Raw genomic sequence first — 12,626 nt, 5'->3', positions numbered from 1 at the left:
CTGAGCATCGGAGACTTACATCCCATAGTGCATCACGGAGGCGTAGTCGTACTCCAGGCCAAGGTTGTTGGTGTTCTCTCTGTTAAAGTTGCCGATGCTGTCTGTTGAGATGAGCAGACGGTAAAGATGAGTTAGTGAGGACTGAGTCTGATATGGCACATTCCAATACAGAGAAGGTCCCAGCTCACGAGGGGGCAGTGCTCCAATGTGTCATTGCAGGGGTTAGGAGTAGTCTAAAGGCAAAGCTGTCGAATTTGGAACATGGGGGAGGATCAAATCTGGACCCTGGCATAAGATCGAAAAGCATGTGATTTGAGGTTAATCACTTCAATATGTGATATGGAATTGTAAAATTCTACATTTAAATCCTATTTAATGAAGAGCACCAATGAATTGTAGCTGCATTTTATAGCGCTTACTATTCTTGACGAGGCCGGCAGCACATTATGCCGGGGAGCATACTGCTCCAGGCACCCAAGACCTAATGTTTAATCCAATGGTTGTTGGTTATTGGGATACACCTTATGCTCTCAAGAAAACCATTCCAAACATTTACTCCAGTTTCTTTGAGGAAGAGACAATTATCTGGGGTTAGTGGTTATCATTTGGGAGGTGGAAGGAGTATGTGAGTTCATGGAGATGATTTGTGGGATTAATGCCTGAGCGAGGAGATTAGGTGGTATTAGTTTGCAGGTATGACTTTACAAACAGAGGTGATTTAGGTCAACATTTGGAAGAAAATGAGGACATTAAAAGAAATGCAATAGTAAAGATTAAGGCAAACATGCTTATGACATAAAGTAGGCTGTGCTCAGAGAGAGAAGACATGCAGAATATGAACAATAGGGAGATAGTCATTCAAATGATAGGGAGAGGGGAGTTTTTCATGCAGTTTTGGGAATGCAGAGGAGGCTTTTTGAGAAGCCATGCAATCGGAGGATGAAAAACTGTAGAAAGAAACACCATTATTTGTATGTGAGATAGTGGAGTAAGAAAGAGTGGTGCTCAAGGCGCTGTACATCACAACCAGCCCTGGGCCCACTTAACAAAGCATGCTTTGTGTTGGGTTTATGTTACTTTTCTAATTCAAACCCAAATTAAGGTGTTCAGGTGGAATTTACAATATAATGCAAATCGCGATTTGCATTATATTGTATTACTTTATGTCAAGGGGGCGTTCTATGGGTGGTGCACAGGTGTTACTACGCCTTCACCCATGGGTTTTGATATAAATCCATATCTACAAAACACTTTAAACAGAGATTTGGGTCAAAACCCTCTGCCACCTCAAGGCAAGTGCAACAGAATTAAATATTTTTATTTCTCCTTGTTTTTCCCCCTCTGCATGTTGCTGCATTGTACAGCACACGTACAACGTGGGAAAAGTCTTAAGACATAGGGCCCCATTAGGATGGCGGGCGGACTTTGCCCGCCCGCCATCCTCACGGTACTAGGGACCGGCCGCCATGAGGGCGGGGGTCCCGTTGGCAGCATTAGGATGCGCCCGCCACAGTGGCGGGCGCATCCTGTATTCCCATCATTGTGGCGGGCGGTGCACTCTGCACCGCCCGCCACAATCTGAAAAATGCTTTTTTGCATTTGCATATGCAAAGCGGCAGGCACCGCGCGGTGCCTGTCGCTTTGCATATGCAAATGTGGCGGGGTACCATAGGTACCCCCCATGTGCCCCCCGACACTGGTGGCAACCTGGGGGCCCTGCAGGGGGCCCCCGCACCAATCTCCGCCTGACTTTCCGTGGCGGCATTGCCGCCGCGGTAAGGCCTCTACATATTGCCATTGTAATATGGCTGGCGGTGTCCATTGGACACCGCGACCATATTAATCTATTACCGCCGCGGTCGCAGGGCGACCGCGGCGGTAAAGCGCCGGACGGTCTTTCCGTCCGCCATTGTCCCCTCCGCCATCCTAATCAGGCGGAGGGGAAAACGAGAGTGGTTGTCGGGCGGATTGCCTCCGCCAGGGTGGCGGTGGCCACCGCCACCCAGGCGGAGGCAATCCGCCCGATATCGTAATGGAGTTTTTGTATTGAAAAGTACCCTTTTCAGCAAAAAGACTGTGCTTCAGACAACGCATACATTCTGGCACTATGGCGCAAGGGTCCCTGTGTTGGTGCATGTCTGTCTAAAGTCTTCCACCAGCGCTGGGAGTCAGCAGCGTAGCGCCACATCAAAGTATTTAATTCACATGATGCAGCGCAGCAACTTAAGCTGAACACTTCTATGTAAATCCGTACCCCGTGTCTCCGAAGCGGGCACTGCTGTTAGCATTCACTGATCCTCGTATTCGATTTCAGGAAAATGCATTTTAACCACAGGTCATAATTTATCCTGTGCCAGACAATTTTTATGTGGGCAAAGAATAAACAGATTAAAATGAAGCATTGCTCTAGTTAATGCCCTGAGCAGTGGTGACGTTTGTGAAAAGGACACCAGACTGTGACAGTAACAAATATTGATCACCGTAACCAAGGGTCAGATTGGTTGAACGGGTGTGTTGGCGGGTATCTGTGATCAAACCTAAGCTGAACCAATCAGGTGTTCAAATCAGTGCCAAGGTGTGCCCATCAGGAATCTGAGTTGTACTCGGTTTTCCCTCTCAGTGGTAAGAAGTGGAGCCCGGGGGTGACACTGACCGGGCGAGATGTTCTCCGTCATGATGGTCACATAGTTGTCGCGGTCGCTGCGGTTCTGCTCATGGTAGAAGCCCAGTGCATGGGTCAGCTCATGCTGGATGGTTCCTTTCGACATACATCCCCCGGTAAGAGATACCTCCTGATCTCCACCTGTCTTCCCGATGTATGACCAGCACCTACGGGAGAATATGGACCAGGGAGACCCATTGATTACTGCAATGGCACCTTTAGAGAAAGAATATTACAATCTTACTACATACAAGGCATCTGCCTGTGTGTCTCCTCTCTGACTTGGCTATCTGCAAGGGATGAGGGGTTCTAGGAAAAGACAATGTGCAGTCTAGGTTGTGGTGAAAGATCTTGCATCAAAAGGAAAGATGTGTCAGCCTGCACCAGTCTGATGCATTTCTGGCCTACCCTGTGATATTTTCTCCCAGTAGACTCCACATCAGTCTGCACTGTAGCCCCTTGGAATCGGTCTTCAGACTCAATCTCAAAACCTTTCTTTTTGATAACCTCTCTCATGGTTGTGTAATCTTACAGTTCTCCCATCACGTTCATGACCTTTCCGCTAGCGCTTTGGACACCTCCCTGGAGGTAGCTGTGCGCTCTATAAATGCCATGAATTGAATTAAATTTGTGACTATTGTCTGCCTGGGGGGGACAGACCTACCAGCTGCCCATGGGTAATTCAGCTCAGTCCCCCATAACTGGAATCCATACTCTAACGCAGTCTATATATAAATTTCTTTATTCGGTTTTTCACAGAGGAACACCATAAAATCAACATTTAAAGCACAGTTAGATGTTTAAACAGATGAACAATTTAAGAAAAAACAGTAAAATTTATACATAGACAAGTTTATATGTTTTAAAACAGAGTCTCAAGTTATTTCATTTGATCAGCTAGATCTAAATCCAGAGTACTTTTTACAGATTTTTCCTGTGCTTCAAAACACATTTTAGGAAATTAAGGACAAAATAACAGACATGTTCAGATTCCAGCATTTAGAGACGTAGCATTGCAGGACGACACTGTCTAAGTCCCCAACTCCTTAGTAATGGTAATAGCCAAATTTTCCTATGTGGATGATGGAATTTACAAAACATGATTGTGTGTAAGTTAGACTGTTTAGATTCCTCATCACAGTGACAAGGAGGGAGGATTAAGTCCCAACTATTACTCACAGGAAATGCTACCAATCTATAGAAAATATCCAATATGAATCTTGTCATTAACATTCTCTCGTGTGTACTAATCTGTAGTGTTAGGTACGGCTGGATAGAATGTGTAGCCTGAGTTAGGTTTGCATGAAGGACCGAGGGTTTTGACGACTCAGAGGTCAATCTCAGTGTCTCTAAATGTCTGAGGGCCAGTTGTTTTAGGACTCCCTTGGGAAGGTCAATAATGGCTTCAGGTTGGAAGTAATATTTCTCAAGACCAAGGTCTTGGAGAAAGTTTCTGATATAGCAAAGCCACTTTACTTTTGAGGATTGGTCAAGAGCCATTGTGTCTGCCACGATCGTCTGAGTCAGCGCGTTTTTGACCGAGGTCCAAACGCGCCGCCATAGCATCAATGGTTGGATCTTGAGCAAATCCTCTAGGTAAGGGATTCCAAGTTCCAAATGAGAGGCGTAGATTGAGGTGCATCTCGGAGTAGCTAAAAGGAATCTGAGGAAGGTGTTTTCAGCTACCCGAAGGGCACTAACATCTACGTGTCCCCAAACGCCCGCTCCATACAAAGCAATGGCCTGACACTTAGCACTGTAGATTTTTAGTAGCTCCACTGGTGCCCTCCTCCCCAGTCTCTGGGAGAAGCTCAACAGGGCCGCTATAGATCTTCTAAACAAGTGGCATCTTGCCTCTACTGCTGGCCTCCAAGACAGTCTATCGTCTATCATGATTCCTAAATATGGATACTGGGCGGTTACCTCGAGTTTTTGATTGTCGAGATAAATGTCCTTTACTCGTTTTTTCCTACTGCCTGCTGTCATAACGAACGTTTTTTTCATGTTTACGTGTAGGTCCAAACCGCCCATGAAGACCGTATATCTGTTCAGGGATTTCTGTAATTCTCGTGGAGTGCGCTCGAGGATGACGGCATCGTCTGCATAGAGCAGAGCGGGAATCAGGCGCTGTTTTACTCGTGGGAGGTCCTGGCCCCCCCTCAACATCTCTAGCTCCAAGCCGTTGGTGTACAGTGAGAAGAGAAAGGGGGCCAGGACACACCCCTGCCTGACACCACGCTCTACTCCAAAAGGAGCCGCCAACTCTCCATTCATGCCAAAGCGCACCCTTGCCGATGCTTTAGAATAGAGCTCCCTCAAAAAGTCTAGAAGAGGGAGATCCACTCCCATTTGCCTTAAGACCGTCCAGAGTTTTGCGTGTGAAACGCAATCAAACGCAGCGGACAGGTCTACGTAGACCATATAAACCATGTCCTTCTTTGCCTGGGTGTATTTGCCCAATATCAGGCTAAGATTGAGGGCCTGCTCTACCGTTCCGAACCCCTCTCGAAATCCGAACTGGAGGTCGGAAATAATGCCTCCCTCCTCCGCCCATTGCTGGAGCCGCTCAAGTATTACTCTGCCAACAACCTTGCCCAGAGAGTCCAACAATGAGATGGGGCGGTAGCATTTCACATCCTTGGTCCCCTTTTTTGAAAATGGGGACCATGATGGACTTGGTCCAGGATTTTAACAGTCCCACATTTGCAGCTGCTGTACATACTCTAGTGAGGATGGGGGCCCAGAGATCCAAGTTATGTTTAAAGAGATCCACTGGGACCCCATCTGGGCCTGGAGCTTTCCCATTTTTGCTTGATTCCAGTGCCACTAATAGATCGGGAATATCAAAGTGCAGCTGTATTGGATATTCGACTATTGGGTGTATGTTTTCTATCCCACCTACTGTTGAGGAGTTTTTAAAAATATTAGAGAAGTGGGACACCCATGTGTCTTCGTCTATAGCCACTTCTATCTTAGGACTGTTATTAACTGTCAGGTAGGGTGATCTGACAGTCTAGGGAATGAACAAAGCATACAGGCCTCACTGTTTTTAGATACGGCGCTCATATGCAAGTCTTCCCAAAGTTTCTGTTTTAATTCATGGATTCTTAATTTACGTTCCCTTCCCTAGTGCCGCCTAAGGAGTTGAATCTGCCCCACGTCTCTGGGTGTGCTATGCAGGGCCAGCTTCAGGTTGGTTAGGGCCACGGTGCAACTATGATTAAACCACCCTTTATTATTTGGGTTCTCAGTCCTCCGCTTTGCAGTGAGAAGACCCTTAATTTTCTCTAATATTTGCATGAAATTGTTTAGGACTACTTCATCAGTTTCCGTTAGATCCAAACATTTAATTATATTAGGATATGCCACATTTACCAGTTTTTTTGTAATTTTGTTTGGATTAATTTTTCCCCATTTTAGCGTATAGCCATTTTGTTTGCCTAGGTAAAATTTGTTCTGGGCAAGAGTTTTTGCTATAACTGTATTTCGAGGATTGGAATCAGTCAAGTGAAGATCCATCCTCACAGCGGAATGATCACTAAGTGAGTTAACCATAACCTGAAAGGCTCTAGCTATATGTAGCAGTCCAGGTGACAGAAGGATGTAATCAACTGTCGTTTGGTGTCCCCTACCCACGTAAGTCGGTTGGAGGGAGTTTAGGCCTGAACTTAGGCTATTGGCTATTACAAGATCCAAGTCAGATAGCAAGTTGTTCATAGCAGTCCCCACTTTAGTATGAGCAAAATGCACTAGTGGAGCATCGAGCTCATCCACTATTCCACAGCAGTTTGTTTTAGTCTGTGGGCATGGGTGGAGATTAAAGTCCCCTCCCCATAAAAGATGAATAGCCCCTTGTCCAGCCTTCGACCGGTAAGGCTGGGTTAATCTCTCCTGAACATTATGTAGAAGAATCGGGAATTGGTCATCCTCTAAGTTGTTATAGATATTAATCAAGAGGATGAACTCCTTCTTCGTAAAGGAAAGAGAGAGTATTTGAAAATTAGGGTCGGAGTGGACTATGGACACTTTTAGGTGGTTCATTGTGTTTGCAATATACGTTATTAGCCCTCCTTTAGGTCTACCTATTGTACTATGGAGGGCTGGGGTAAAGTATGTTTTATAGCCCAAGAGGTGAAGCTCTGTCGTAGACCATGTCTCTTGGAGGCAAATTATTTTACATGGCTCCAGGAAATGCAAGGCAGTCCCGTACTCGATCTTGGGACGTAAACCCGCCACATTCCAAAAGAGGATGGGTATGGGCTGTGGCTCTACTTTTGACACTACAGCTTCGTTAATTGGAGAAAATTTTTTTATTTTAGGAATTAGCTGGGATGAGTTAGAATTAATAGATTTGGTGACCGTTGATGGCCAGTCGACCATTTCAAGGCCACTAAATCTATTCCTCGTCGGGATACTAAACCAAGGGTCCCAGCGGGCGGTTCTCTATGAGCCGTTCTCAGCGTATGTGGACCCCATTCTTCCCATCCTCCTCCCTCATAACGCGAACCCACTGTGCGCCAGGAACTATCATAGTCACGATGACTGGGGCCCCCAAATTGCCTTGTATTGGCGTATTCATAATGACGAGGGGGTGGTGCAACCCAAGGGGGGTCATAGTTAAAGAAAGGACCGTTAGATTGTCTTGAGGGGTAGAAAAAAGAAAGTGGTTTGGTACCTATACCTCCATTTACACTCGTATGGTCCCAAGAGCAGATATAATCTACTACTCGGGGGTCTTCGAATGTAATCACAATGCAATCTCCCGGGATCGTTTTTCTGCCATTTCCCACCCATGGGGTCCTACATACTGCCAAAATCCTACCCTGCCAGGATGGCGGAATGGGACGATTGGAATTTAGCCAGTGTTGGGCCTTATTTTTCAGAGACCACAAAGGTTCAGCATTGTGGTCCACTAGCTCAGGCACACCAGTCATTACCACTACGTAAGGGGATGCATCTGGTGGCATGTCAACAGGAAGTCTAACTTCGGTGGGTCCCCTGAAGCCATCACTGTTGAATACTGGGGCCGGGGATTTAGAGGATAAAGTTTGAGTCACCAGAGTTTTAGAAGCCAGTTTTTTTGGTACCACTGTCTTAGATGCGGGTGTTGTTGTTGACAGGGCATTTCCCTGTGACAGAGTACTGGCAACATTGGTGGATGGGTTCACTGTGCTCTTGTTATTCGTTGATTTGGCTGTTGCAACTAGGGGTAAGGGTGCATTCTTTTGAGTATTTGCAGGTTTAGGGAGGGTATGTACAGGCTTAGGGAAAGTTTGCTTATTCTGTTTGTTTCCCCCTATTTTTTGAGCCCCTGACACTTTGTTAAATTGTGGAAGATTGGCAAACTTGGATAGCTGAATCTCCAGTTGCGCTAACTTTGCTTCTACTGGTTGAAGAAAGGATTTTAATAGATCAGCGATCTTGTTTAGCAGCTTGGAGTTATTGCTATCAGATGATTCCTTACTGCTGGATAGAAGAATGGGCGATTACAGATTGATAGGGGCAGGAATGTCGTGTGCGGGATGATGGACTATTGCGGAAACTACCAGCTGTTCTGCTCTAGGGGGTGAATTCTGTGGGAAACTGGAGATATTCCCGGTCTCATTGAGGATGGGATTTTTCGGATCGTTCTTTCTTTTCCTTATAGCACCCTCCCTCCTCCCTCTTGCTTGCCTTCTTTCATCTGATGTAATTTGGGGAGAGGGTTGAGGTATTAGCTCAGGTGTTTTTTCTAAATCTGAGCTTATCTGGGAATCAGCGAGCTGGGAGGCCGACAGGTCCACATTGTTTGGTAGGCTACGCCTGCCCTCGCAAAGAGCCCTATGCCCTACATTGTTATCAGTGGCGGGGGTTCTAGATTCGGCCAAATTACCTATGGAAGATCTCTTAGCAAACGCCAAGTCCAAGGAAACCCTTTCCTCCATCAAAAAAATACTTTGATCGATAAATTAGTTTGCCTTGGTAATAAAATCATCCATGGGGCCTAACAGTTTACCCACGCTCCCAGGGGCCTTGGTTTTATTTCCTCTGGTTAGCACCATTTTTCCTATTATACAAAGACAGGGGAAAAGGTTCTGACATAGGTATAAGAACTGCAAAACAGAATGTCACAAGGACCACGAGCGCAAAGTCAATGAAAAGACAGTACATACGTTTCAAAATGGATAGCAGGAGGTGGAATTTAAAGGGGTGGCCCAGTCCAGTCTCTCACGTCCTCGAACGGCCTCAAACGGCCCGCCCTTTGCCCGGGCTTCGATCCGCGCTTTGCCCCGCGCGCGTCCCGCGTGCGCGTCAGACGCTATCTGAATATAACGGGAGGCGGGCGGGAAGAGGACCAGCTGCGGCGAGTCAACAGGCGCAGCGCCCGCTGGTCCTCACAGTCCCGCAGGGGTGGAAAGCGTCTCCAGGCGGCACCTCTCGCTGTCAGTGAGTCCCCGGTGATGTTGGCCTCGAGCGGCTCCCGCGCAGCGGGGGCCGCGAGGAGTGGGTTTGAAGGTGGGATTAAAAGCAGAAACAGAACACTTGGCCAGAAAGCAGGCAGGAAACCACGTCGTCCCTCTGTCAGCGACGAGTACTGAACGCCCGACCCGCAGTTCTTTAGTCCAGGCGGGAGGGGGGCGGGAAGAGGACCAGCTGCGGCGAGTCAACAGGCGCAGCGCCCGCTGGTCCTTGCAGTCCTGCAGGGGCGGAAAGCGTCTCCAGGCGGCACCTCTCGCTGTCAGTGAGTCCCTGGTGATGTTGGCCTCGAGTGGCGCCCGCGCAGCGGGGTCCGCGAGGAGTGGGTTTGAAGGTGGGATTAAAAGCAGAAACAGAACACTTGGCCAGAAAGCAGGCAGGAAACCACGTCGTCCCTCTGTCAGCGACGAGCACTGAACGCCCGACCCGCAGTTCTTTAGTCCAGGCGGGAGGGGGGCGGGAAGAGGACCAGCTGCGGCGAGTCAACAGGCGCAGCGCCCGCTGGTCCTCGCAGTCCCACAGGGGCGGAAAGCGTCTCCAGGCGGCACCTCTCGCTGTCAGTGAGTCCCCGGTGATGTTGGCCTGGAGCGGCTCCCGGGCAGCGGGGGCCGCGAGGAGTGGGTTTGAAGGTGGGATTAAAAGCAGAAACAGAACACTTGGCCAGAAAGCAGGCAGGAAACCACGTCGTCCCTCTGTCAGCGACGAGTCAGTGTTCTGGTTGCGTGTGGCATGATGCATGTGTGTTGCGCAGCTGTGAAAGCATATATTTTGAGAGTGCATTGAAAGTGGTGACCTAAAATCATGAGTCCCTTCAGGATGAGTTTATATTTTGTGTACTTGTTTCTGCCTCTGGAATCTTTGCATTTAGACTTCATGGATCTATGGGTTGGACTAGAACATAAAGCACATCTCTTTTTTACTAGGCCCAACATTTTTGTCCAGCAAAAGGCTCTGAGACCCCCTAATGCCTTGTGTTGTGATAGGCACACCATCCGGCCATCAGAACCTCTAGGGAATGAACAAAGCACACAAGATCCAGACCTCAGAACCTTTAGGGACTGAACAAAGCATTCAGGATCCAGCCATAAGAATCTCTAGGAAATGAACAAAGCGCAGAGGATTCAGCCATCAGAACCTCTAGGGAATGAACTAAGCATACAGGATCCAGCCATAAGAATCTCTAGGAAATGAACAAAGCGCAGAGGATTCAGCCATCAGAACCTCTAGGGAATGAACTAAGCATACAGGATACAGCCATCACAACCTCTGGGGAAACGAACAAAACATACAGAATATAGCCTTCAGAACCTCTAAGGAATGAACAACGCATACAGGATTCAGCCATCAGAACCTCTAGTGAGTGAACAAAACATACAGGATCCAACCATCATAACTTCTAGGGAATGGAAAAAACCATTCAGGATCCAGACATCAGAACATCTACGGAATTAATAAAGCATACAGTATCCAGTCATCACAACACTAGGGAATGAACAAACCATACAGGGTTCAGCCATCAGAACTTCTAGGGAATGAACAAAGCATACAGGATCTAGCCATCAGAACTTCTAGGGAATGAACAAAGCATACAGGATCTAGCTATCAGAACCTCTATCAAATGCATAAAGCATACAGGATCCATCCATCAGAACCCCTAGGGAATGAACAAAGCATTCAGGATCCAGCTATTAGAACCTCTAGGGAATGAACAAAACACACAGGATCCTGCCATCAGAACCTCTAGGTAATGGACAAAGTATACAGGATACAGCCATCAAAACCTCTAGGAAATGAACAAATCATTCAGGTTTCATCCATCAGAACCTCTAGGGAATGAACAAAGCACACAGGATCGAGCCATTGAAATCTCTAGGAAATTAACAAAACGTACAGGATCCAGCCATCAGATCCTCTAAGCTATTTATAGTCCAGTGGTGCACAGCATTGAGAGCAGTAGATGGGAATACATGGACCTGCAGATCTATCACACAGAGTCCACTGACCCTTACAATATATTGTCACTAAGAGGTCAAAACCCATTTGGTATTATTTCTCAGAGAGGTGAAACTCCATGAAAGGCCCACCACTAAATCCACATCACAGTGAAAGCCTGTCACTGAGAGTCCGTGGCCCATGGAAAATCTTTCACTGAGAGTCCGCTGCCCGTGGAAAGTCTTTCACTCAGAGTGTACTGCTCCTGGAAAGCCTTTAACTGAGAGTTCACTGCCCATGAAAAGTCTTTCACTGAGAGTCTTCTGCCCATGGAAAGTCTTTCACTGAGAGTCCACTGCCCATGGAAAGTCTTTCCCTGAGAGTCTTCTGCTCATGGAAAGTCTTTCACTGAGAGTGCCCTGCCCTTTGATGGTCTATCACTGAGAGTCTTCTGCTCATGGAAAGTCTTTCACTGAGAGTCTTCTGCTCATGGAAAGTCTTTCACTGAGAGTCCACTGCCCATGGAAAGCCTTTCACTGGGAGTCCACTGCCCATGGAAAGTCTTTCACTGAGAGTCCACTGCCCATGGAAAGTCTTTCACTGAGAGTCCACTGCCCATGGAAAGTCTTTCACTGAGAGTCTTCTGCTCATGGAAAGTCTTTCACTGAGAGTGCCCTGCCCATTGAAGGTCTATCACTGAGAGTCTTCTGCTCATGGAAAGTCTTTCACTGAGAGTCTTCTGCCCATGGAAAGTCTTTCACTGAGAGTCCACTGCCCATGGAAAGTCTTTCACTAAGAGTCCTCTGCCCATAGAAAGTCTTTCACTTAGAGTCTTCTGCCCGTGGAAAACATTTCACTGAGAGTCTTCTGCTCATGGAAATTCTTTCACTGAGAGTCCTCTGCCCATGGAAAGTCTTTCACTGAGAGTCCATGGCCATGAAAAGTATTTCACTTAGAGTGCCCTGCCCATGGAAAGTCTTTCACTGAGAGTCCACTGCCCTTGGAAAGTCTTTCACTGAGAGTCCACTGCCCATGGAAAGTCTTTCACTGAGAGTCTTCTGCTCATGGAAAGTCTTTCACTGAGAGTGCCCTGCCCATTGAAGGTCTATCACTGAGAGTCTTCTGCTCATGGAAAGTCTTTCACTGAGAGTCTTCTGCCCATGGAAAGTCTTTCACTGAGAGTCTTCTGCTCATGGAAAGTCTTTCACTGAGAGTGCCCTGCCCAATGAAGGTCTATCACTGAGAGTCTACTGCTCATGGAAAGTCTTTCACTGAGAGTCTTCTGCTCATGGAAAGTCTTTCACTGAGAGTATTCTGCTCATGGAAAGTCTTTCACTGAGAGTCCACTGCCCATGGAAAGCCTTTCACTGAGAGTCCACTGCCCATGGAAAGCCTTTCACTGAGTGCCCACTGCCCATGGAAAGTCTTTCACTGAGAGTCTTCTGCCCATGGAAAGTCTATCACTGAGAGTCCACGGCCATGAAAAGTATTTCACTTAGAGTGCCCTGCCCATGGAAAGTCTTTCACTGAGAGTCTTCTGCTCATGGAAAGTCTTTCACTGAGAGTCCTCTGCCCA

At 47.3% G+C, this 12,626-nt stretch overlaps 1 protein-coding gene across 1 annotated transcript in view; it reads right to left on the bottom strand.

The window, feature by feature from the left end:
- Positions 1 to 12,626, bottom strand: part of LOC144827870 (embryonic protein UVS.2-like) — a 64,599-nt gene that overhangs the window by 14,985 nt on the left and 36,988 nt on the right. The window contains exons 6-7 of the mRNA XM_078686035.1: positions 2,654 to 2,829; positions 20 to 101 (exon numbers count right to left, since the gene is read on the bottom strand). Coding sequence (XP_078542161.1) covers positions 20 to 101; positions 2,654 to 2,829 — 258 coding nt within the window. The remainder of the gene's footprint in view (positions 1 to 19; positions 102 to 2,653; positions 2,830 to 12,626) is intronic.

The sequence above is a fragment of the Lissotriton helveticus genome, chromosome 4_1, assembly GCF_964261635.1.
Source record: "Lissotriton helveticus chromosome 4_1, aLisHel1.1, whole genome shotgun sequence".
In the NCBI taxonomy this organism is placed as follows: Eukaryota; Metazoa; Chordata; class Amphibia; order Caudata; family Salamandridae; genus Lissotriton; species Lissotriton helveticus.
The sequence above is the reverse complement of the archived record's forward strand: the minus strand, read 5'-3'. Positions and strand labels throughout refer to the sequence as shown.